The sequence below is a fragment of the Vombatus ursinus genome, unplaced genomic scaffold (assembly GCF_900497805.2).
Source record: "Vombatus ursinus unplaced genomic scaffold, bare-nosed wombat genome assembly UNPS02014775.1, whole genome shotgun sequence".
In the NCBI taxonomy this organism is placed as follows: domain Eukaryota; kingdom Metazoa; phylum Chordata; class Mammalia; order Diprotodontia; family Vombatidae; genus Vombatus; species Vombatus ursinus.
In genome coordinates this window covers 14,264,715-14,286,847 of record NW_020954553.1, presented here as the reverse complement: position 1 = coordinate 14,286,847, position 22,133 = coordinate 14,264,715, and the positions used below count along the sequence as shown (strand labels likewise).

General features: G+C 44.8%; 1 protein-coding gene across 2 annotated transcripts in view; it reads left to right on the top strand.

Moving 5' to 3' along the window:
* CUNH1orf216 (chromosome unknown C1orf216 homolog) overlaps positions 1 to 6,740 on the top strand; it is a 9,168-nt gene extending 2,428 nt beyond the window's left edge. For both annotated transcript variants that reach the window (XM_027864702.1, XM_027864701.1), the window contains one exon: positions 5,298 to 6,740. In XM_027864702.1, coding sequence (XP_027720503.1) covers positions 5,306 to 6,103 — 798 coding nt within the window. In that variant the 5' untranslated portion in view covers positions 5,298 to 5,305 and the 3' untranslated portion in view covers positions 6,104 to 6,740. The remainder of the gene's footprint in view (positions 1 to 5,297) is intronic.
* Positions 6,741 to 22,133: the final 15,393 nt, after the last annotated feature.

Sequence of the window (22,133 nt, the reverse complement as noted above, 5' to 3'; positions counted from 1 at the left end):
TTCTTTCTTTCTTTCTTTCTTTCTTTCTTTCTTTCCTTCCTTCCTTCCTTCCTCCCTCCCCTCCTCCTCCTCCTCCTCCTCCTTCTTCTTCTTCTGTCTCTTTATCTCTCTCTCTCTCTCTCTGTCATTACATTTGAAGTTCCAAATTAGGGGCAGCTAGGTGGTACAGTGGATAGAGCTTAGGCCTCGGAGTCATGAGGACCTGAGTTCAAATCCGGCTTCAGACACTTAACACTTACTAGTGTGTGACCCTGGGCAATTCACTTAACCCCGATTGCCTCACCAAAAAGCAAAAAAAAAAAATTAAGTTCTAAATTGTCTTCCTCCCTCCCCACCCTGCACTAGAGAATGCCACCATTTGACACAGATTTCTATACTATGCTTACCTCTATTTATCAGTTCTTTCTCTGGAGGTGGATAGCATCTTCTTTTACAGATCCTTTATAGCTAATCTGAGTATTTATAGTACTCAGTAACTTGGTTGTTCACAGTTATTCTTCAAACAATATTGCTGTTATTGTATACAACCTTCTCTTGGTTCTGCTCACTTCATTATTTCATGTAAGTCTTTCCATGTTTTTCTCAAATCAATCAACTCATCATTTCTTTTTAAAATATATATATATATTTTCCCCAATTACATGTTAAAATAATTTTTAACATTTTTTTTAACTTTTTAGTTCCAAATTCTATCCCTTCCTCTCTCCCCTTCCCCCTCCCTGAGATGGTAAGCAGATATAAGTTATACATATGCAATTATGTAAAACATTTCCATATTAGTCATTTTGTACAAGAAGACTCAAATAAAAGAAAAAAGAAGAAAGTGAAAAATAGCATGCCTTAGTCTGTATTCAAACAATATCAGTTCTTTCTCTGGAGGCAGATAACATGTTTTGTCGTTAGTCCTTTGGGATTTTCTTGGATCACTGTATTTCTGAGAATAGCTAAGTCACTCACAGTTCTTCATTGAACAATATTGCTTTTACTGTGTACGATATTCTCCTGGTTCTGTTCACTTCACTATGCATCAGTTCATGTAAGTCTTTCCAGGTTTTTCTGAAATCATCCAGCCTGTCATTTCTTATAGCACAGTAATATTCCGTTACAATCACATACCACACCTTGTTTAGCCATTCCCAACTGATGGACATCACCTCAATTTCCAGTTCTTTGCCACCCCCAGCTCCGTTATTATTAGGAAGTTTTTCCTGATACCAAAACTAACATGGATTCTTTGCCTCTTCTACCCATTGGTTCTAGTTGCAACCTCTGGGGCCGAACAGAGGAAATCCAACCTTTCTTTCACCTGATCTTCAAATACTTGCAGCAGCTATCATGTCCCCACTGGGTCTTGTCTGAACTAAACAAACCAACTTCCTTAACCTAAACTCACTGGACTTGGACTCAAGACCCTTCATCATCTTTGGTGCTCTTCATCTGGATGTTCTTCAGCTTAGGAATGCCCCTTTTTTTTTTCAATAGTGGCACCTAAAACTGAACACAATACTCTAGAAGTGGTCTGACTAGGGCAGGGTACACCTTATAGAAGCTATGCCTCTTTTAATAATGCCACCCAAGGTGGACATTAGCTTTCGTAGATGCTGCATCACATTGCTAATTCATGCTGAGTTTGAGTATTGAGTTTGTCATCCACTAACATTGCACTATCTTTTTTCAAACTGCTGTCTAACCGTGCCTCCCCTATCCTGTACTTGTAAAGCTGACGTTTTAACTCAAGTGTAAGACTTTATTTATCCCTTTGGAATTTTTATTAGTTCTTTCCTCTTGGTGAATAGAATGCTTACTCAGACACTTACTTAGCTGTGTAACCTTGGGCAAGTCACTTAACCATTTGTAAAACAGAGATAGTAATAGTAACTACCTCAGGGTTGTTGGGGAAAATCAACAGAGACAATATATGTAAAGTACTTTGTAAACCATAAAGCACTATATAAATTCTAGTTATTATTATTATTATTATTTGTTGTTGTTGTTCAGTCATCTCAGTTGTGTCTGACTCTTTGTGACCCCATTTGGGATTTTCTTGGCAAAGATATTGGAGTGCTTTACCATTTCCTTTTCCAGCTCATTTTACAAATGAGGAAACTGAGGCAAATGAGGTTAAATGATCTGCCCAGGGTTATACAGCTAGTAAGTGTCTGAGGCCAGATTTGAATTCAGGAAGAGGAGTCTTCTTGACTCCAGGCCTGGCACTCTATCCACTGCACCACCTAGCTGGATTATTATTATTATCATAGCATGACTATCATCCATTGTGTTAGCTATTCCTCCCAGCTTTGTGCCATCTGTAAATTCTGTGAGTATGCATACCATTGGTAGTTTTATGCAAGTCATTGATAATTGAGGCAGTATGTCTTCCTACATAGAGTGCCAGACTTGCACTAAGGACGACTTGGCTTTGAATCTCACCTTAGAGGATTACTAGCTGTGTGACCCTTAGCAAGTCAAATAACCTCTCTGACCCTCATTCTACTTTTCTTTAAAATGAGGGAAGTGGACTTGATGGTCAACAAGGTTCTCTCCAGCAGTATGATTGTATAATACAATAGCACAGGGAAAGACACAGTTGGAGGCGTCTGGGTGTGGTAATGGGTTGAGTACACGGCATGGAGTCAGGAAGACACAAGTTCAAATCTAGTCTCTCGTACTTAACTAGCTGTCTGATCCTGGGCAAGTCACTTAATCCTGTTTGCCTCAGTTTCCTCATCTGTAAAATGGGGATAATAATAGCACCTACCTGGCAGGATTTTTGTGAGGATCAAATGAAATAATATGCCTAAAGCACTTTGCAAATATTAAAATTCTATATAAATGCTATTATTATTCTAACTATTATACCTTATAAAATATTCTGCTAGAATCTGGTTAACTCTTAAGTTTAGCATGTTGCCTTATCTACCAGCTTAGCTGCTCTATCAAAAAAGGAAATAAGATGGCACTAGTAGGACCAATTCTTGATGAAAGCACTCTGGCTATTTCTTTGCAAGCACTCATTCCTTTTCTTTCTGTTCCTTCACCACCTCCTAAAATGGTCCCACTTAATGGTCTCCAGAACTGAAGTTAAGGTCACTGACTTCTATGGGAAAACTGGAACATTTGTCCTTCTCCAGTCTTGAGGTACCATCCTCCTTTCCTACAGTCTTTCAGATATTACTTACAGTAGCTCAGGAATCACATCTATTGGTTCTTTCAGAACCAGAGGCTATAGTTCATCTGGTCCAGGTGTCTTGAATCCATCAAGAATAATTTATCACCTCTTTACTTCTCTTGGCTATCAGTTCCCTCCTCACCCTGTCTGTTCTGTCCTTTCCACTGGAAAAGTCAATCTCCTTGACAGAGAAAATGGAAGCAAAATGGGAAGAGATTAGCCCTGTCTTATTTCTGTTGTCCATTATTGTCATCCCATCTACCTCAAGAAAAGGTCCTATCCCTTCTTTGATCTTCCTTTTTCTCTGAATATAGTTTTTAAAAAAAAAAGAAAGGAAGGAAGGAAGAAAGCAAGGAAGAAAGGGAGAAAGAAACCTTTGTGTGTGTGTGTGTGTGTGTGTGTGTGTGTGTGTGTGTGTACTTAGCTCCCCTTACCAGCTTTAGCTCATTTTGAGCTTCAGCATTTATGATGCTATTTTTACAGGACCATGCTGTGCAGTTATATTCATCCTCTGTTACCTGGTCTTGCTTTCATCTTCTGTACTTTTCTGTTTAAAGTCTAAGTTGGTTGGTGAGTTGCCTCTGTATCCAGGGATCCAAATTCAGTTTTCAGTCACCACATTTTTAGCTAGCTGTTTACTTTTGAAATGAGATGCCTGCAGCACATCCATTTGGAAATGTCCAATTGGCAATTAGTAATATGGAATTAGAGCTCAGGAGAGAGACCAGGATTTCAATCTGAAAGTCATTTACATAGAGATGATGACTCCATGGAAGTTGATATCACTTTGAGAAATTAAAGAGAGAGAAAAGGGCTCAGAACAAAATCCTTGGGCACCCCTACAAATGGTGAGGATGGAGACTAGACACTGATGATGACCTAACAGAGGAGTCAGAGGAGGAGTAGCCAAACAGATAGAAGGGGTGCCAGAAGAGGAAAGCAGTATCACAATAATCCAGACAGGAGGGGCAGCTAGGTGGCCCAGTGGATAGAGTGCCAGCCCTGGAGTCAGGAAGACCTGAGTTCAAATATGGCCTCAGACATTTATTAGCTGTGTGACTCCAGGCAAGTCATTTAACCCCAATTGCCTATAATAATAATAATAATGATAATAATCCAGGCAGGAGAGAGTATCCTGGAGAAGACAGGTGATTGGTATCAAATGCTGGAGAGAGGTCAAGAAGGATGAGGACTGAGAAAAGGCCATTGGGTTTAGCAACTAAGAGATCATTCCTATTCTTGGAGAAGGTGGTTCCAGTTGTATTATAAGGTCAAAAGCCAGATTGCAAGGGGTTGTGATAGGAAGAGAAGGCAACAATGGTAAAGAGCTTTTCATCTAGGAGTTTAGCTTGAGGGTGGGTAAGGTGATCTCTACAGTTCCTTCTACCCCCTAAGTCTATAGTTTTTTTGGTTTTTGTTATTCTCTGAAGTTTTATGGCTCCTTTCCCCCGTAAAGGGCTCACTCAGATCCCTAGGGATGCCTCACTCTTTTCCAGCTTTCTTTTGTGTGTTGACTTCTCCCATTAGATTTCTAAGCTCTTTGAGGGCAGATACTGTCTTTGCTTTTATTTGCATTTGATTCCCCATCATTTAGCACAGTGCCTAGCCCATAAAAGGCATTTAATAAAGGCTTATTGACTAATTTATACACAAGGCAATTTAAGTCAATAAACATTTATTAAACACCTGCTGTGTGCCAGGTATTCTGCTAAGCCTAGGGATTCAAAGAAAGGTAAAAGATCATCTCTGCTCTTAAAGAGCTCATTGTCTAATGGAAGAAGTAGAGGTGGGAGGGGGCATTAGTAGCCCCAGAGAACAGGATAGGATTATGCAGCAGGTGGTGTTTCAGCTGAGCTTTGAGAAGTGGTGAAGAGAGATGGTATGGGAGGCATGGAAGACTGCTTATGCAAAGGCACTGAGGTGGGAGATGACACACTGGGAAACTTCATGTCTTCTCCTCTTCACTTTATAGCATCCTTACTTAGTCCCCCTGGTCAGCCTATTTCACTCTTGTTAGGACCCATTACATTCAACAAACGCTGAGTAAACACCTACTATTAATAAGGCCCTCTGTTCAGCACTATAAATACAAAAGATAAAATGTTTTCTCTTTCGTTTTCCCCTCCAGCAATCGGGATGTTTGCAGTGCAGCCTGGGCCTCCTGAACCCCCGTTCCTGGGGGGCCCGCCTGCCTCTGTATCTCAACATGACTATGAACCAGACAGTAACTCCAACTTTGTGGCCAGCACCTATGATGCCAATGAAAACTGGAGCCAAGGACTTGGTGGAGCCAGGGGTCCTGGCCTAAGGGGCGGGGAGCTGACCCTCATGCAGAATCTGCCTTCAGTCCCCTCTGACAACCAGGCTCTCCTGGTCAAGAGGCAGCCCTCTGCCCATGGGCTCCCAGGTCCCCAGTCTGATGGCTTCTTCCTCCCTACAGTAGGGGAGATGCGCAGCCCACCAGAGGGGGCTGAACTTCCCACAGCTACAGGGCCCGAGCCAGAGAAGGGCGATGGGGCGGGGGCTGCAGCTGCTGCTGGCTCCCCCTTGGAAGACGTTGGCTATGCCAGCAGCTCCCTGAGTGTAGAAAGTCCTGAGAGCAGCCCCGGTCCCTCCTGGGACACCCCCAGCCCCTGCCCCGGCCCCCCAGAGCCTGGCCCAGCCCCCAATGCCTTCCTCCCCACCGTGACCCAGGCAATGCAGCAGCTGCTGGCTCGGGAGCGCTACAAGGAGCAAGAGAAGGAAAAACACCACGTCCACCTGGTCATGTACCGTCGTCTGGCTTTGCTGCAGTGGATCCGAGGCCTCCAGTGCCGTCTGGCTGGCCAGCAGGCCCGGCTGCAAGAGAGCTTTGACACAATCCTGGACAACCGGAAGGAGCTCATTCGAGGCCTCCAGCAGGGGCTGCCGCCTCAGCCTCAAGACAGAGGCTGAATGCTGACCCCCTCCCCCCCGCCTCCTCCCCATTCTGTGACCCATGGCTTCCTAAATTCAGCCTCACCCTGGGGCCAGCCTATGCTTAGCTATGATCTGAGGGGTTGATCGATCCCCTTTGGGGGCTCTCCAGGCCTTGCTTCTCCTCCTCCTCCCTTCCATCCTCCAACTGCTTCTTAGGAAGGCTCCCTGCACCACCACAGCCCTCCCCAGACACCCCTATACTTCCCTGCTGGGAGGTTTATGGGAGGTGGTGGGCCATACTTTCAGATTATCCAGGATTTGAGTATAGGTTGTCCCTTTCATCGCCTCCACAGTAAAGAGATGAATCAGCTGTGGTCACCCTGCCTAGAATGATAGATGGTCAGAACTGGGAAGGCCCTTAGACACCATCTAATTCAAACTCCCCAGTGGGCAGATGGGGAGGCTCCTGCCAGAAAGTGGAAGGAGCCTGCTCAAAATCTCATTAGAGAGTTGGGAGCAGAGCTAAGATTGAAAAGCAGGTCTCCTCGTTCCTGGGCTTGACTTAGAGCTCTGCCTCCTCAACCAGATTCTTTACCTGAGTTCTGACCCCAAAACTGCCTGGAGAAAATGGTTATCAGTAATGTTTATTTATGACTCATCTCAATAAAAAGGAATGTACATTTATAACTTAGAGTATAATGAACAAGGTGTTTTAAATGTTGAGGAAAAGCTCTCTGTCTCTGAGTCTTCTGAGCTAAGCTCAAAGAATTTTGGACCTTGAATTTATTTGATAATATTTCTTTAAAACAGTCTGCTGAGTGATAGGGATGCTGGAGCCCAGTCTTGCAATGAGGAATGCCAGGACTGATGAATGAATGAATGAATGAATGATGTTTAAGGAGGCTTCCTGGCAGGGGACAATCCCTTAGGTCTCTGGAGAAACTGAGACCCTGAGTCAAGGAACATCCACCAGATCAGTTACTGGGAACTGGGAAGGAAGTAAAATGCTGGTCATTGGAGGCATTTCAGGTGAAGTGAATAGAGCTTTGGGTCTAGAGTCAGGAAGACTCATCTTCTTGAGTTCAAATCCAGCCTCAGACACACACTTGCTGTGTGACCCTGGGCAAGTCACTTAGCCACATTTGCCTCAGTTTTCTCATCTGTAAAATGAACTGGAGAAGGGGATGGCAAACCAGTCCAGTATCTTTGCCAAAAAAACCCCAAATGGGGGTCACAAAAAATCAGACATGACTGAAATAACTGAATATCAAGGAGGCATTTCTAGTAGAAACTAGATAACTACTTCTCACTGATGTTGTAGAGAATATTCCTGTACAGTTATGGGTTGCATGAGAGAATAATAGATTTAGAGATGGATTTTTGTTCAGTTGTTTTCCAGTTGTATCCAACTCTTTGTGACCTCATTTGGGGTTTTTTTGGTAAAGATACTAAAATGGTTTGCCATTTTCTTCTCCAGCTTATTTTACAGATAAGGAAACTGAGGCAAACAAGTTAAGTGACTTGCCCGGACTTACACAGCTACTAAGTGTCCGAGGCTGAATTTGAACTCAGGTCTTCCTGACTGCAGGCCTAGCACTCTCTCCACTGAGCCACCTAGCTGCCCCTTCAGAACTGGATAGTCATCTAGTTCAACCCCATCATTTTACAGATGAAGAGACCGAGGATCCAAGAGATCATGTGACTTGCCCATGGTCACACAGTGACAGCAGTGGGGACCAAACTCCCATATTCTGATTCCAAACCCGGTGATCTCACTAGACATGCTCTGAGGTCCCTTCCAGCTCCGATTCTATGACCCTATGCATAAGTGCATCTGAACATCCAGATGGGGTCGTGGTGATGATTTAGGGCCTCAGTTTTCCCATCTGTAAGGTGGGGATATTGGGCAGGGAGACTCTCTAAGGGGCTCATACAGCATTTAAGTTTGGGTCTGAGATTGTAGAAGCTACTGCCTAGCCAGGCTCGCCCTCTCAGGAGGTAGGTGGCAGGCAAAAGGAAAAGAAGGGGCAGAGAAAGGAAGGTGGTTGGAGAGGAGGCATTTCTTACCTCAGCAGCTCAGTGTCTGCCCTCAGGCAGGCAGTCACCCTCCCCCATTCTCCTTTCTACTTGCATAAATTTCCCTTTAGAGGAGACTGAGCTTAAGGTTGTTTTCCAAGAAATTTCTCCTCCTTCAGATCCCTGTTCTTAGCTGCAACCCAACCCTCACTGGGTTCTATGAGGCAGAAAGAGAAAGGAGACTGTCAGAGCTTCTGCCCTCAAGGACCACGCAGTCTAATGGGGAAAGGTAGCCCTGTCTATATGAAGCCTCTGGTATAAAGGGAGACACAGAGCCGGAACACACATAGGGAACATTTAAAACAACAACAGGGATAGACTTAGAGATAAGAAGGGACCTCAGAGGACACCTAGGCCCACCTCCTCATAAACTGAGTCACAGTGACTCGTCCAAAGTCAAACAGGTTTTAAGCAGCAGAGGTAAGATCTGAACCCAGGTCTTCTGATGGCAGAGTTAGTGTTCTTGGCACTGTGCCATACTCCCTCCCCTGAAGCCCTAGCTGATGCTTCTTTGTGGCATGGAATTAATTCTGGGTTCTCAAAAGCCATGCCATCAGGGCCCAAGCTCTGGCAGGCCCTACCAGGTTTGATGGGCTTTCATTACCTGCATGTGACAGACAGTGTGGCTTTGCTCTGAGGACTAGACTGCAGAAGTTTGAAAAGGCTTGTTGTGGTTTGTCCTTTCTTCTCAAAGAGGACCAGGACATCAGGGAGGTGATGCCATGACTTGTGAGTGAATTGGATTTAAGTGAGGCAGGGCCGTGCAAAGGCACTTTATCCTCCAGGTAGTCCACAGAAAGATGAATTTTCCCACCATGAACAGTCTATAAGACCATATCCTAAAGTCAATAGGAAAGGAGATGTTCTGTATTCATGGAGGGGGGCCACCACACTGATGAAATTACCTGCCTTTGAAATGTGAAGACTACTAAACAAGTGTAATCTGGGCAGAGGCCTTCCATGGAAGCTATCCTCCCCCTGTGCCTTCTAGAGATCCCCAGAAGGATTCTAGAGATTCTAGTCAGGTTGGGCATGCCAGAGTAAGCCCACCCCAGAGTAGGAGATGGGGACTCCAGAAACCCCCAGAGGAGAAGATGGAGAAATCAATGCTAAACCAGGCTCACAGACTACTTCCATTATGGCCACTGGGAGTACCCCTTCCCCAAAGAGTGGGCATCCCCAGAGGATGCAAGTTGATAAGATCACACTGGCTTGGTGCATTGGGAATACTGAAAACATGGAAGGATTCTCTGCAGAGCTAAGCTGAGGGATGTGATGGTCATCAAATGGGGCTTCCTGGAGGGAGTGGACTGGTTCTGTGGGAGGGGATGTGAGTGGCAGAGTGGAGAGAGGGGAACTGAGGCAGAGGCAATATAATTCAGAAGCAGGAAAGACGATGGAGTCCTTTGTCCCTGAGGTAGTGAGGGAAAGAAATCACTTTCCTTAGGGGTTAGAGAACCTGGGACCCAGCTACTCTAGTGCTGGTGAATTCAAATGAAAGCATTCTAAGTGATGGATGACAGAGACTGTCCTTCCACTCTGGGTTCACTTTCTCCCTTTTCATTAACCTCAGAACCCAAACTCGAGCACCAGGGAACCCACAGGAATAGCTGCCCTTCCTTCCCTTGTCCCTTTATCTCCTCTTCCTCTTTCTTCCCTCCCACCTCCCTGACTCAGGGAGCATAAGAGCCTAGAATTTAGAGCCAGAAGGAACCTATTCCAATCCCTTGGTTTTATAGGCAGTGACTTGCCCAAGGGCATAAGGGGAATAAAAGTGGCAGATGTGGGACTTCCTGACCCCCACACACTCTTCTCTACTCCAGGTTAAATAAACCAAGTTCTTTCAACCTGTCCTAATGTGGCATAGTCTCTCATCATCCTGATCCGCCTCCTCTGGACACCACTCTGGACTCTAACACCAGAAGCGGCATGGCCTAATGGAGAGATGGCTGGACTTAGGGTCAAGAAGTCCTGGGTTCAAATCCTGACTCTGAGACTTATCAGCTGAATGATCTTAAGCTACTCAAAACTTCCAGGGACCTGCAGCATCTACCTAGGACTTCCCTAAGTCACTGATGAGTTGATAAGACTTAATATCCTTCCTAAAATATGGCGCAAAGAGCTGAACATAATGTTCCAGATGCAATCAGATTGGAGCACTGCACAGTGAAACTAACCTTATCCATCCACGCACTGTGTTTCTCTTGATGCAACCTAAGATTATATCAGGAATTCTGATGTCACAGGCAGTGAGGACCAAATCAGCAGGATTTTTGGTGTACCCTGTATGTGCTGTTTCACACCCATAGGCCCCCACCTCTGCAAAGAAAGGAGGGAGATACATTTTCTCAACTCAGAACTCTAGCCAACCTCCCACAGGCAGGCATTTTATTAATGAACGTCCTGGGCAATGTTCTAGGCTCTGGAGTTGCAAAGACAAAGTTAAAAAAAAAAAGCAACACAATTATCTTTGTCTTCAAGGAGGTTACATTCTACTAGGAAGTTGGAAGAATACACATATAAAAGATAAGTATAGAAGTAATTAGAGGAGGAGGGAGAGAACTCAAAGAACCAAGGGGGTCTTTTTGATTGATCTGGAAAGGCTTCCTGGAGGAGGAGGACCTGAGTCATAAAGGAAGCTAGGGATGCTTTGAGGCAGCGACCAGGAGAGAATGCATTCCAGGTGAAAGGAACAGTCTATTCAAAGGCACAGAGCCTGCAGCTACAGTGCCCACTTTGGGGAAAAGCCAGCAGGCCAGTTTGGCTGAAACATTAAGAGGGGTAATATGTAATAGGCCTAGAGAAGCTGATTGGCCCCAGATTGTGAAAATCTTTAAATGCCACACTCTGGAGTTTGAATTCTATTCCAGGGGCAGTAGGGAACCACTGATGGTTCTATAGCAGAGGAGTGATATGGTCAGATGTGCTTTGGGAAGATTATTGGCAGCTCTCTGAATTGGATCAGATCTAATTAAATTGGAAAGGGAAGAGGTGGGAAACTGAGAATCTAATTAAGAGGCTTTTTGTGATAATCCAGGTGAGAAATTATGAAAAGAGCCTGTACTAGGGTGGGGGTCATGTAAGTAGAAAGGGGCAGAAGTAGGTGATCTTGTTAAGTACCATAGGATTTATAGAGCTAGAAAGCAATGAAAAAGTCTGATACCTTCATTCTACTGATGAGGAGACAGAAACTCAATAAACATAAGTGTCTTGCCCAGGGTCACACAGGTAGTAAACGTCAGAGGCGGGATTTGAATCCAGGTCCTCTGACTCTGGCTAGCTAGGGGGTATAGTAGATGGAACTCCAGGCCTGGAGTCAGGAAGACTCATCTTCCTGAGATCAAAGCTGGCCTCAGACACTTACCAACTAGGTGACCCAGTGCAAGTGACTTAACCTTATTTGCCTCAGTTTCCTCAACTGTAAAATGAGTTTCGGAGCCTCCCAAACAGTGAGCTAGCTCTGGCAACACATGCATCTGAAGGTCCACAGAACTGTTGTACTGACCTCATCGTTGTATGTCTGTGAAACCCGGATAGTCTAATAGCACCATGCAAGGAACCTGAATCACTTCTATTTCAATTGTCTTAGGAAGATTCTGAAGATCACCTGGCAAGATAAAGTACCAGACACTGAGGTTCTTTTCTCAAGCTGAACTACCAAGCATTCAAACTCTGTTGCAGAAAGTCCAATTCTGACGGTCTCGCCACGTTGTTCAAATGCCAAACTTGGATGCCTAGAAGACTATTTTATGGAGAATTCACACAAGACAAGCGCTCACATGGAGGTCAGAAGAGGCAAGACAAGGACATCCTCAAGGTCTCTGTGAAGAACTTTGGAATTGATTGTTAGACATGGTAGACACTGGCACAGGACCACCCAGCATGGCGTGCTCTCATCAAAGAAGGCGCTGAGCTCTGAGCAAAACAGAATTGCAGTAGCTCAAAAGAAACATGAGATGATCAAATTTCAAGACATCTCCTCTCTAAGTGTTCATATGGACAATTTGTGCCCAACCTGGGGCAGAGCTTTCCAAGTTTGATCAGCCACAGTTGGATGCACTGTACCTTGACCCCGACATAGTGATGTCATTTTGGTCCTCTTTGAGCATGAAGGACAACCGACTAAAACAAGCTGGAGAAGGAAATGGTTTACCACTCCATTATCTTTGCCAAGAAAACCCCAAAGGGGGTCACCAAGAGTTCGGCCCGACTGAACGGCAACAGCCTCTGATTCCAGAGGCAGTGTTCTTGCCCCTGGTACCATGCTGTCTTGCCGTGGAGGGTGAGGATAAAGAAGAAGAATGAGTCAAGGCTTGCCCCTAAGTTGCAAACCTAGATGGTTGGAAGGATTGTAATATTCTCAATAGACATAGGGAAGTTTAGAGATCCAGGTGGAATTGTCTAGGAAGGGACTGAAACTCAGGAGAAAGACTAGGGCTGAACACAGAGAACCGGGTGTCATCTATTTAAAGATGAATAGTGGACTTCCTGGAAGGTGATGAGATCACCAAATGAGAAAGTATAGAGAAAAGAAAAGGGCCCAGGAGAAAGTCTATGGGATACCCATAGGTAGGATTGTAGTAATGGGTGCAAATCCAGTGAGGAAGTGGTCAGACAAGGTGAGTTTATGGCCTCTTGCCTGGATTATGGCTATAATACCTGAAATGGCTTCTACTTCCACTCTTTCTCCTTCCCAATCCATCTTCCACACAGCTGCCAAAATAATCTTCCTAATTCCTAAATCTGATTGGTGGCTCCTTTATTGCCTCTGGTCTAAAATACAAACTTCTCAGCTTAGCATTTAAAGCCTTTCACAATTTGGCACCAAACAACCTTTCAAGGCTTATTGCACATTACTTCCATTCATACACTACAATCCAGGCAAGCTAGCCTACTTTCCTGAATTCAGAGGTCCATCTCTCAACTCAGCAAATTTGTATAGGCTTCCTCCTCGTTCTGGGAATGAATTCCCCCCTCACCACCATCTTTTGGAATCTTTAGCTTTCTTCAGGGACCAGTTCACCTATTAACTCCCAGGGAAGCCTTTCTGGATCACCCTCATTGTTCATTCTCTTTTTCTCTCTCTGTCTCCTAAAACTAGCTTGCATCTTCTTCTCTATGTCAATGTTGGGGGCCTTGTATTTTACCCATACACACATATCTCACCCTCCAATGTTCCCCATCCCCCCCTATAATGTAAGCCCCTTGAAGACAGAGACTATCTTTGTAGAACTTGGAACTTGGAACAGTACCTTGAGCATCCATGCTTAATTAATATTTATTGAACAAATGAATCAGCCTGGGACAGCTAGGCATTGTACCAATTCTGGAGTCAAGAGGACCTAAGTTCAAATTTGGCCTCAGATACTTACTAGGTGTGTGACCTTGGGCAATTCACTTAACCTCGATTGCCTCTCCCGCTCAAAAAAAAAAATCACCAAATATATCAACCTGCTCCTTTTTCCCATCATAGCTAGAAGATTCCCTTTTTGTTTCTGTCCTTAGCATTCTTCATTAACTGATCCATCACTTATTCTGAGCGTTAGTGTTCTTGGCGCTATTCACAAAATAATTTCCAGATTATTCTATTGTATTCATCCTTCATCATCTCTCCCCAACTCCATTATTTCCACCTTCTTTTTTTAAAAATCCAATGTTTATTGTTGTTGTTTTTTATTCGCTCACTGAGCACCCAGTCACTCTTTAGGCATCTCCCTCATTATTTTCCTCTTTAGAAATGTTTTTTATTCCTTGCAGTTTCTCATTCTCCTTGGCATGATTTCCTCTGTAGAATTGGAAGCCATGAGAATCTCACCTATCCTTTCTCTGAATTCTCCCCAAGACTCAGGTACAAGTCGAACTATGCCCTTTTTTCCCTTCTTCTGAACTATAAATCCTATGATAGATTGATAACATCCCCTGAAGGTTGCCATCATTATCTACTTCAGAAACTTTTGGTCAGCATCAGGACAAAGACAATAGTTCTTGAAGAATAAGGCTATCATGAAAACAAGCCAATGATTTTTCAGTGCTTTTGATACCAGCAGAGGCGGTCAAGATAATCAGAGTCCATTAATATATTATGCCTCCACGACAAGTGATCTCTTTGTGATTTGTTGCCTGCATGTTTTATCACTATTTTCCTTCTGTCCAGGAGGTCTGTAGTGTAGGTTCCTATTTCTCTCACTATTAATCTTCACCAAGTTTGCCTCCTCTTGTTCCTGGATTCCCTCACATGAACATATCTTCTTAAATCCTACTTTGTTCCCTTTATCTATTCTGTTCTTTTTAAATTAAGGTATATGTTTCCAAAACCACATTCTAGTCTTAAGTCCTATCCCAGTGAAACCTGTGGTTTAATTTGCCTCTTGAGTTAGGATCTCTGGTTCACTTTGCTTATTACCCAAAAGCTGTCCCTAAATGAGACCCTGTGGGCAATAAACAAAAGTCTCTGGTAGAGATCAGTCTCAAGTTTCTTTGTCAGGAGAAGTCAATCCTTCTCTGTGTATTCTTCTCCCCCTGCCTCCTCATTCCTTCCTCTTACTATTAACATCTTGCCAGATCTACCCATTGGTTCTGGGATAGGGCATCATCCAGAGAGCTCAGGTGCAGGGAACCATGGATAGGGTAAACGTTCAGGTCAAGTGATCTTGTTAAGCGCTGCTGGGAACCAGACAGTGGTAACTACAATGTGGATGCTTTATGAGGAAGTTGTCACTTGTGTGGTACAGTGGAAAGAGCTCTGGACTAAGATTCAGTACGCCTAACGAGCAACCAGAGGTAGGTGATCTAGGTAGCAAAGGACCTCAAGACCATGGCACAGACAGATCATTTGAAGGAAATGAAGATGTTTAGCCTGGAAGACAGAAGACTCAGGGGATACGTAACAGTTGGACTAGTAGTAGTAGTAGCAGTAGTGGTAGTGATAGTAATAATAGTAGTAGTAGTGATAGTAGTGGCAATAATAGTAGTAGTAATGATAGTAGTAATAATAGTGGTAGTAGTAGTAGTAGTAGTAGTAGTGATAATAGTAGTAAGTAGTGATAGTAGTGGCAGCAGCAGCAATAGTAGGTAGCATTTTATAGCACTTTAAAATTTGTAAAACACTTTACAAATATTATCTCATTTGATCCTTACAACAACCCTGGAAGGAAGGTGCTGTTGTTATCTCCATTTGACACAGGAAGAAACTGAGGAAGATAGAGGTTAAGTGATTTCTTAAGGTCACAAACTTTTATTAATCACCAAGTATGTGCTAGGCCTGTGCTTACTGCTTTACAAATCCAATGTCCCTTCACAGAGGCATCCACTAAGGAGGGATTTTTATGGAGGAAATCTTATAGTCCTATTGGAATATGTTATTATTGTTGTTGTTATTGGTAAAAGAAGCTAAGAAGGCTCCTATAAAAAGTAGACAATCACAGAGTCTTGGGACAGTTCTTGCAAGTAGGAAATCAAGTTTGAACATTCAAAATCTCCATAGAAACTGGATACTGGCAGACCAAGCATTAGAAATTTGGGGGATCAAGAAAAGTTTCATGTAGAAGGTGGCACTGGAACTGGACTTTGAAGGATCTCGGATCCAGTTCCAGTGTTACTTTCTACATGAAGCCTTTCTTGATCTCCTAAGTTTCTAGTGCCTGCCCCCTAAATTACCTGGTATCTATTTTATCACTGTTTGTATAGGAATTAATGAATGAGAAAACATATATTGAGTGTTTACCACGTTTAAGCCACTGGGCTAAGCAGTGGGGATACAAATACAAAACACAGGATAGTCTCTGTCCTCAAGGAACTTACATTCTAATATGGAAACATAACACAATATAGGGGATTAGTGGCCAGGGAGGGATGTTTTAGTTAGGAGAAGTCACAAGAATGGTGAGTAGAATCAGGATAATTGATTGAAATGTCTTTTCCAGGAATGGTACTGATTGACTAGATTATTGTTCCCAGAGCTAGAGATGAAAGGAGGGAGGATATTAGAAACAGCACAGCAAGAAAATGGCCATAGAAATAGCGTGATGAGTCTGGCCTGCCTACATGTAGTAAGTTTTTATTAATCAGGAACTCAGGACTCCAGGGCAGAAGATGCTGCTGCTGCTGCTGCTGCTGCTGCTGCTGCTGCTGTTGCTGCTGCTGTTGCTGCTGCTGCTACTACTACTACTACTACTACCACCACCACCACTACTACTACTATCACTACTACTACCACCACCACCATCACTATTACTACTACTACCACTATTATTACTACTATCACTACTACTACTATCACTACTACTACTACTACCACCACCACCACCACTACTACTACTATCACTACTACCAGTACTATTACTACTTCTATCATCACTACTACTACTACTTCTATCACTACTACTACCACTATCATTACTACTACTACCACTACTCCAACAGTTATGTATGCCCTGAGTCTTCTGTCTTTCAGGCTAAACATCTTCAGTTCCTTCAAATGATCTGTCTGTGCCACAGTCTTGAGGCCCCTTGCTACCTAGATCACCTTCCTCTGGTTGCTCGTTAGGTGTACTGGATCTTAGTCCAAAGCTCTTTCCACTGTACCACACAAGTGACAACTCCTGTTAGGAGGTGGAGAGAATATACCATCTCATCCCTCCTCTCCCTTCCTCTGGATTGTAAGCTCCTCCAGGTTCTTCAAGCCACAGGTGAGAGTTGGGTGACAGGTGGATGAGCAGCCCGAGAAAAGGGCTCGGTGGGCCCTCACACCAGAGGTGCCAGTCACACACAGAAGTACTGTGGCTCCAGGAAGCCGTAGCAGGTGCAGCGGCCACAGCCTGGTAAAACCATCTCAGCGGATGTGCTAAACCAGGCTGAGGGTAACCAACGGCCTCAAACCTGTTGGTGTGTTTGGGGGATGTCTGCCCAAGCATGTGAAGACTTCTCCAGGGAGTGGGATGAGAACAATTTGTTCCAATGCCATGAAGCAGGCACTATGGAGCACTCAGCCCTTGGTTAGACATCAAAGACGCCAAAGACATCCATCGAATCCCGAGCCATCACCAGTTGTCTTGACTTTTGTCCTGCCATGGGTTTTTGATGATTCAGGAAGACAGAGTGAGGCTGATGACCTTGGGCAACTCTGCCTCACTTAAATCTAACTCATGCACAAGTCAAGACAATGATGGTGATATCATTGGTCCTCTTTGAAAGGGAAAGATGAACAAGAAGCTCTTCTGGGGCAGAAACTATCTCATCTCTTTTTTGTATCCCCAGCACTTAGCATAGGGCTTACCATACAGTGGGTGCTTAATAAGTGCTTGTTGATTGATTGATTACAGTGTCAGTCCACAACATATGTACTGATGAACCAGCTCTGTGGGCTGTCCATACAACCACATGATACCATCTAGACTGGTGAAGGGGCCAGAGATTATGGCATATGAATCTTCGTTGAGGTCATTTAGCTTGGAGAAGAGTAGACTCAGGGAGCATGATGGCTATTTTAAACGATTTGCTTTTGAAGGGGTGTCATGTGGAGGGAGGGTTAGACTTGTTTAGCCCCAGAGAAGAGAACCAGGACTCATAGAGTGGAAGTTGCAGAGACAAAATTGGATTAAATGTCAGGAAAACTTCTGTAACAACTAGAGCTGTCCCCAGTTGGGATGGACTGCCTCCAAAGGGAGCAGGGTTCTCCATCCCTGGAGTTTTTCAGGCAGAGGCTGAATAACAACTTGCTGGATATATTGTAGAAGGAATTCATTGACAGGTATGGGCTGGAGGAGAGGGCCATTGAGGTCTCTTCCACTTTTAAATTCTAGGATCCTTCTAGCTCTATGGTTCTATGGCTGTGAGCTCTTAGGGAAGAAAGGTGTTCCAAAGAAGCCTTGGAAATTCAATAAGAAGAGGAAATGACTCATTTCTTCCTCACCAACTTCAGTCATGAATCCTAGAACATCTGAGCTCAAAAGGAGATTCAGTGGTTCCATAAAGCATTGATAGTTCAGGGCACATTTTACTCATCCACAGGTCACATATGGTTCTCCAAACCATGGAGGGCCGCCATGCTGAGGCTCAGAGAGTATGCTGCTTACAGGCAGCTAGGTGGTGCATCAGATAAAGCAGTGGGCCTGCAGCCAGGAAAATCTGAGTCTGAATCCTGCCTCAGTCATTAGCTGTGTGATCTTGGGCAAGTTACTTAACCTCTGTCTGCCTCAGTTTCCTCAACTGTAAAATGAGGATCTTATGATTCTTGGCATCTGTGAGGATCAAATGAGATAATATCTGTAAAGCACCCACTATGTGCCTATACACTATAGGCATTTAATAAATGCTTATTTCCTCCCTCCCCACTCCTGCAGCATTAAGAATGAGAGAGCAGTCCCTCTATCAGTAGAGAATTTAAGCTTGATATTTTGTCATGCCCATTACTTCTGCCTAGTTTGACTCGGAAAACAGTAATTTAATCCAATCTATAGATATATTCCTCTAACCCCTGCTCCCAGTGTCAAGAGACAGAAGACGGCAAAAACACCCCAAGTACCTCAAAGTGTGTGTGTACGTGCCTGGTGGTGGGATATGGACAGAGACCAACAATTAACAGCCAGGCAGAGCTGGAAGAGTCGATCTCTGGGTCCCTCTCCAGCTCCGTGATGCTAAGACTCTTAGGCCAGGAGGGGGTGAGAAAAGGGGGAGCCTGTACACATCCCCCTTCCCAGCAGCTGCTTAGTCAGACTCCCTAATCCGTGGGCCCTCCCGGGGCCGCCCACCTCTCCTGCCTCCTCCTCACGAACCAGCAGCAGGAGGAGGAGGAAGAGAAGGGCTCAGTGTCAAGCGTCTTTTCAAAGGTTGATGGGCCCTTTCGGGCCCCCCACGTGTAGCCACTTAACCCCCAGCACAAAGGGCCAAACGAATGGGCCCAGAGCAGCGGCTCGTGCGAAGGGGCCTGGTCTCAATGGGTCTCGGGAGCTGGGTGTATCAATTGCTTTGCTTCACCAGCCCTCTATAGTCAGGGCATGTGCCTGGGGCGGGGAGGAGGCGGGCTGTAGGGACCAGGATGGGGTGTCACTAACCAGGCAGCTGCCTCTTGGTTTTTATTAAGCAATGATTTATTCATCCCCATGGACCCGAGAGGGGCCTAGGGATGGGCAGGGGGAGCAGGGACCATTGAACTAAGTTATTCCTGTAGAAAGCTCCTTGGCTCTTGGGGATCTGTAAAAATAGCAGTGAGGGGAACATAATTTCTCATTCCCTTGCCCCTGGGGGTGTTTCCTTGTCCATTCTCCTGCCTCCAACACATCCTCTCACATGTCATCTTTGTTCTAAAACATATCTCCCTCAGGATAACACATGCTACTTTATACCCAGATATCTAGGGGTACATTATAGGAGTCTCTGGTCACCCACAGCTCAGGACAGGTCTCTCTGAGTAAACTTTTTCCACTCCTCAATTTCCCGTAACTCAAGAGTTATAAGTGACCACAGATATGCTCTAATCCAAGGTTTATTAACCCGAAGTCCACAGTACCTCAGAGGGTTTGTGGATAGATTTCAGGGGTCTTTGAACTTATTGAGAAAAGAATTATATCTCTATGTCAGTATAATTAGTTTCCTTTGAAATCTCATGTATTTTATTTTATATATTTAAAAATATTATTCTGAGAAAAATAATGGCTTCATCAGGCTGCCCAAGGCTGCCACAAAAAGATTAAGAACCCGTTCTCTAGTCTAACTCATACCTGAACAATTATTTCCTCTATGGTATTATAAGTGGTCAACCAGACTTTGAAGATCTCCACTTAGGCCCATTTCACAGATGGACCAACTGAGGCAGCAGATGAATCACAGCACTGGCAGGAATGTTCTCCTCTATCTGTCTCTTAGAATCCTTCCCTTCAAATCACAAACAAATCACTGTTTATTTATTCTCTATATATTTGGTACATACCTACCTGTGTTTGTGTTATTTTTCTCTAATAGAACGTAATCTCCTTGAGGGCAGGGTCTGGTTTGGTTTTTGTCTGCATCACTAGCACTTAGCACAGAGAAGGTGTTTCGAAAATGCTGGATTGAGTTGAACTAGTCCCAGGATTGCCCATGGGTCTGAATGAAGAGGGATTGCCTTCCCCAGGAAGCTGGGGAAGAGATGTAACTACAAACTGCCAAAGACTGTCTCCCTGATACCCACAACCTAACCCCAGGTCCCTGACTTGGCAGGAGAAGGGACAACATAGGGAAGATTCTTGGACCCAGCTTCGTGGCTCAAACTGGAAAGTGAAGGCAAATGTCACCATTCTTTATTCCGACAGCTCCCCTACCCAGGCTGGGGAAGAGGGGAGAGGGAGAGGTCAGGGGTCATTTTGTCTATTACCCTCTCTTTGTGAAGCACTATCCCTAATCCAGCTCTGACAGATGAGACTCATTCCTCTTTTCCAAGTTGGAAGAAGATTACTTGTAGAAGCTTTGGGGAAAGGAGAGAAGATTGAGAATAGAAAAAGATTCTTGTGGGGGCGGGAGGTTTGGAGAAGGGGAAAGGATTCAGTTTAATCCAGCAAGCATTTATTAAGCTCAAGGCATAGTGCTAGGGACTGGGGATAAGGGTAAAAGTAGATTCCTGAAAATCTGGGAGAAGGAGGAATGAGGACACGAAGGGGAGAAAAGAGGGATAGTTGTCAGAAGGCTGACTTGGGCTGAGTATGAGAAACTAAATTTTAATATGAAGAAATTTATTTATCTACTCCTCCCCTCATCCTAAGATAATGCTGGCTAAATCTCTCTCTCTCTCTCTCTCTCTCACACACACACACACACACACACACACACACACATACACACACACACACACACACACACATCATCGTAATAAATAAAAATAAAAATCAATATCAGGAATGGGATTGGGAGAGCTGGGCTACAGTGCCAGGACCCAGCCTAGCCAGGGCCCTCAGGCCCAAGTAATTACTTTGTCTTGGAGAAAACCAATCTGTCTTGGTTGGCAGGGGAGAGAGGTGGGAGACATTGGGGTGGGATACGGAGGGCCAGGGGGCTAAGTAGAGCTTGGCTGAGCTGAGTGAGTGACAGGAGGCTAATGCTGGAGCTAGGGGGAAATGACTCCCACCGCCCCCTATATCTCCCACCCACCCCCAGGGCCCTAAGAGATGAAGTGAGATGTTCAAAAGGTCAAATGGAGAGACCTGCTTCTCCTTGGCTAACCTGGCTCTGGAACAAGCAGGGACATGGAGGAGGGGTGCAGAGGTGGGATGGTATGCCAGTGGATAGAGCCATGTGAGCATTGGGCACAGGGGGATGGAGTTGGAAGCTCTGGTCCACATTCTTGGAAATAGGGATGGGAAAGGAATAGGAAACTGCAAATAATGCCAAAGCACCTGAGGAACAGTTTTAGTCTGGCCTGGCTGATGTGCAACTAAGCCTTTAGCTTCCATCAACCCGCCCACAGGCAGGTGGCTGAGACATTGCTGTCCTCTGGTGGTCAGATAGCAGCAAAACAACCGCCAGCTCCCCAGGGGAGGGCTGGAGATGAAAGGTGGGTGATCTTTCCAGCGGAAGGGGGTGGGGAAGCACTGAACACCTGTTTGTTCCCCACCCCCTTCCACTGGGAAAAATCCTTCCCTGTCTTTTCATCATCCCTGCTCTCTTCTACTCCTGGCTCTTGGGCAAGTGCAAAAATCTGTCTCATTATGGAAAGGGATGAGAAGCGTCAGAAGAACCTTCAACCAACGTGCATGTGTGTATAGGACGTGGGCTTACCCAAGAATGGGACCCTTCCTTCCTCCTGGCACCTCCACTTCCCACACTCTGCCCACTGAGTAGTGCTCAGGCCAGATTCCTTGGGCAAAAAGGGACCTTTAGGCAAGACAACCCCTCCCTACTCCTAGATTCCTAACCTCCAGAGGGCCTGCTCTTTCCTCCATCACCCAGTGAACATTAGATCTCTTCCTTTTGGATCTGTCCTCAGAGGATTTCCGACTTGTGCACGGAGAGAAACAGTGGA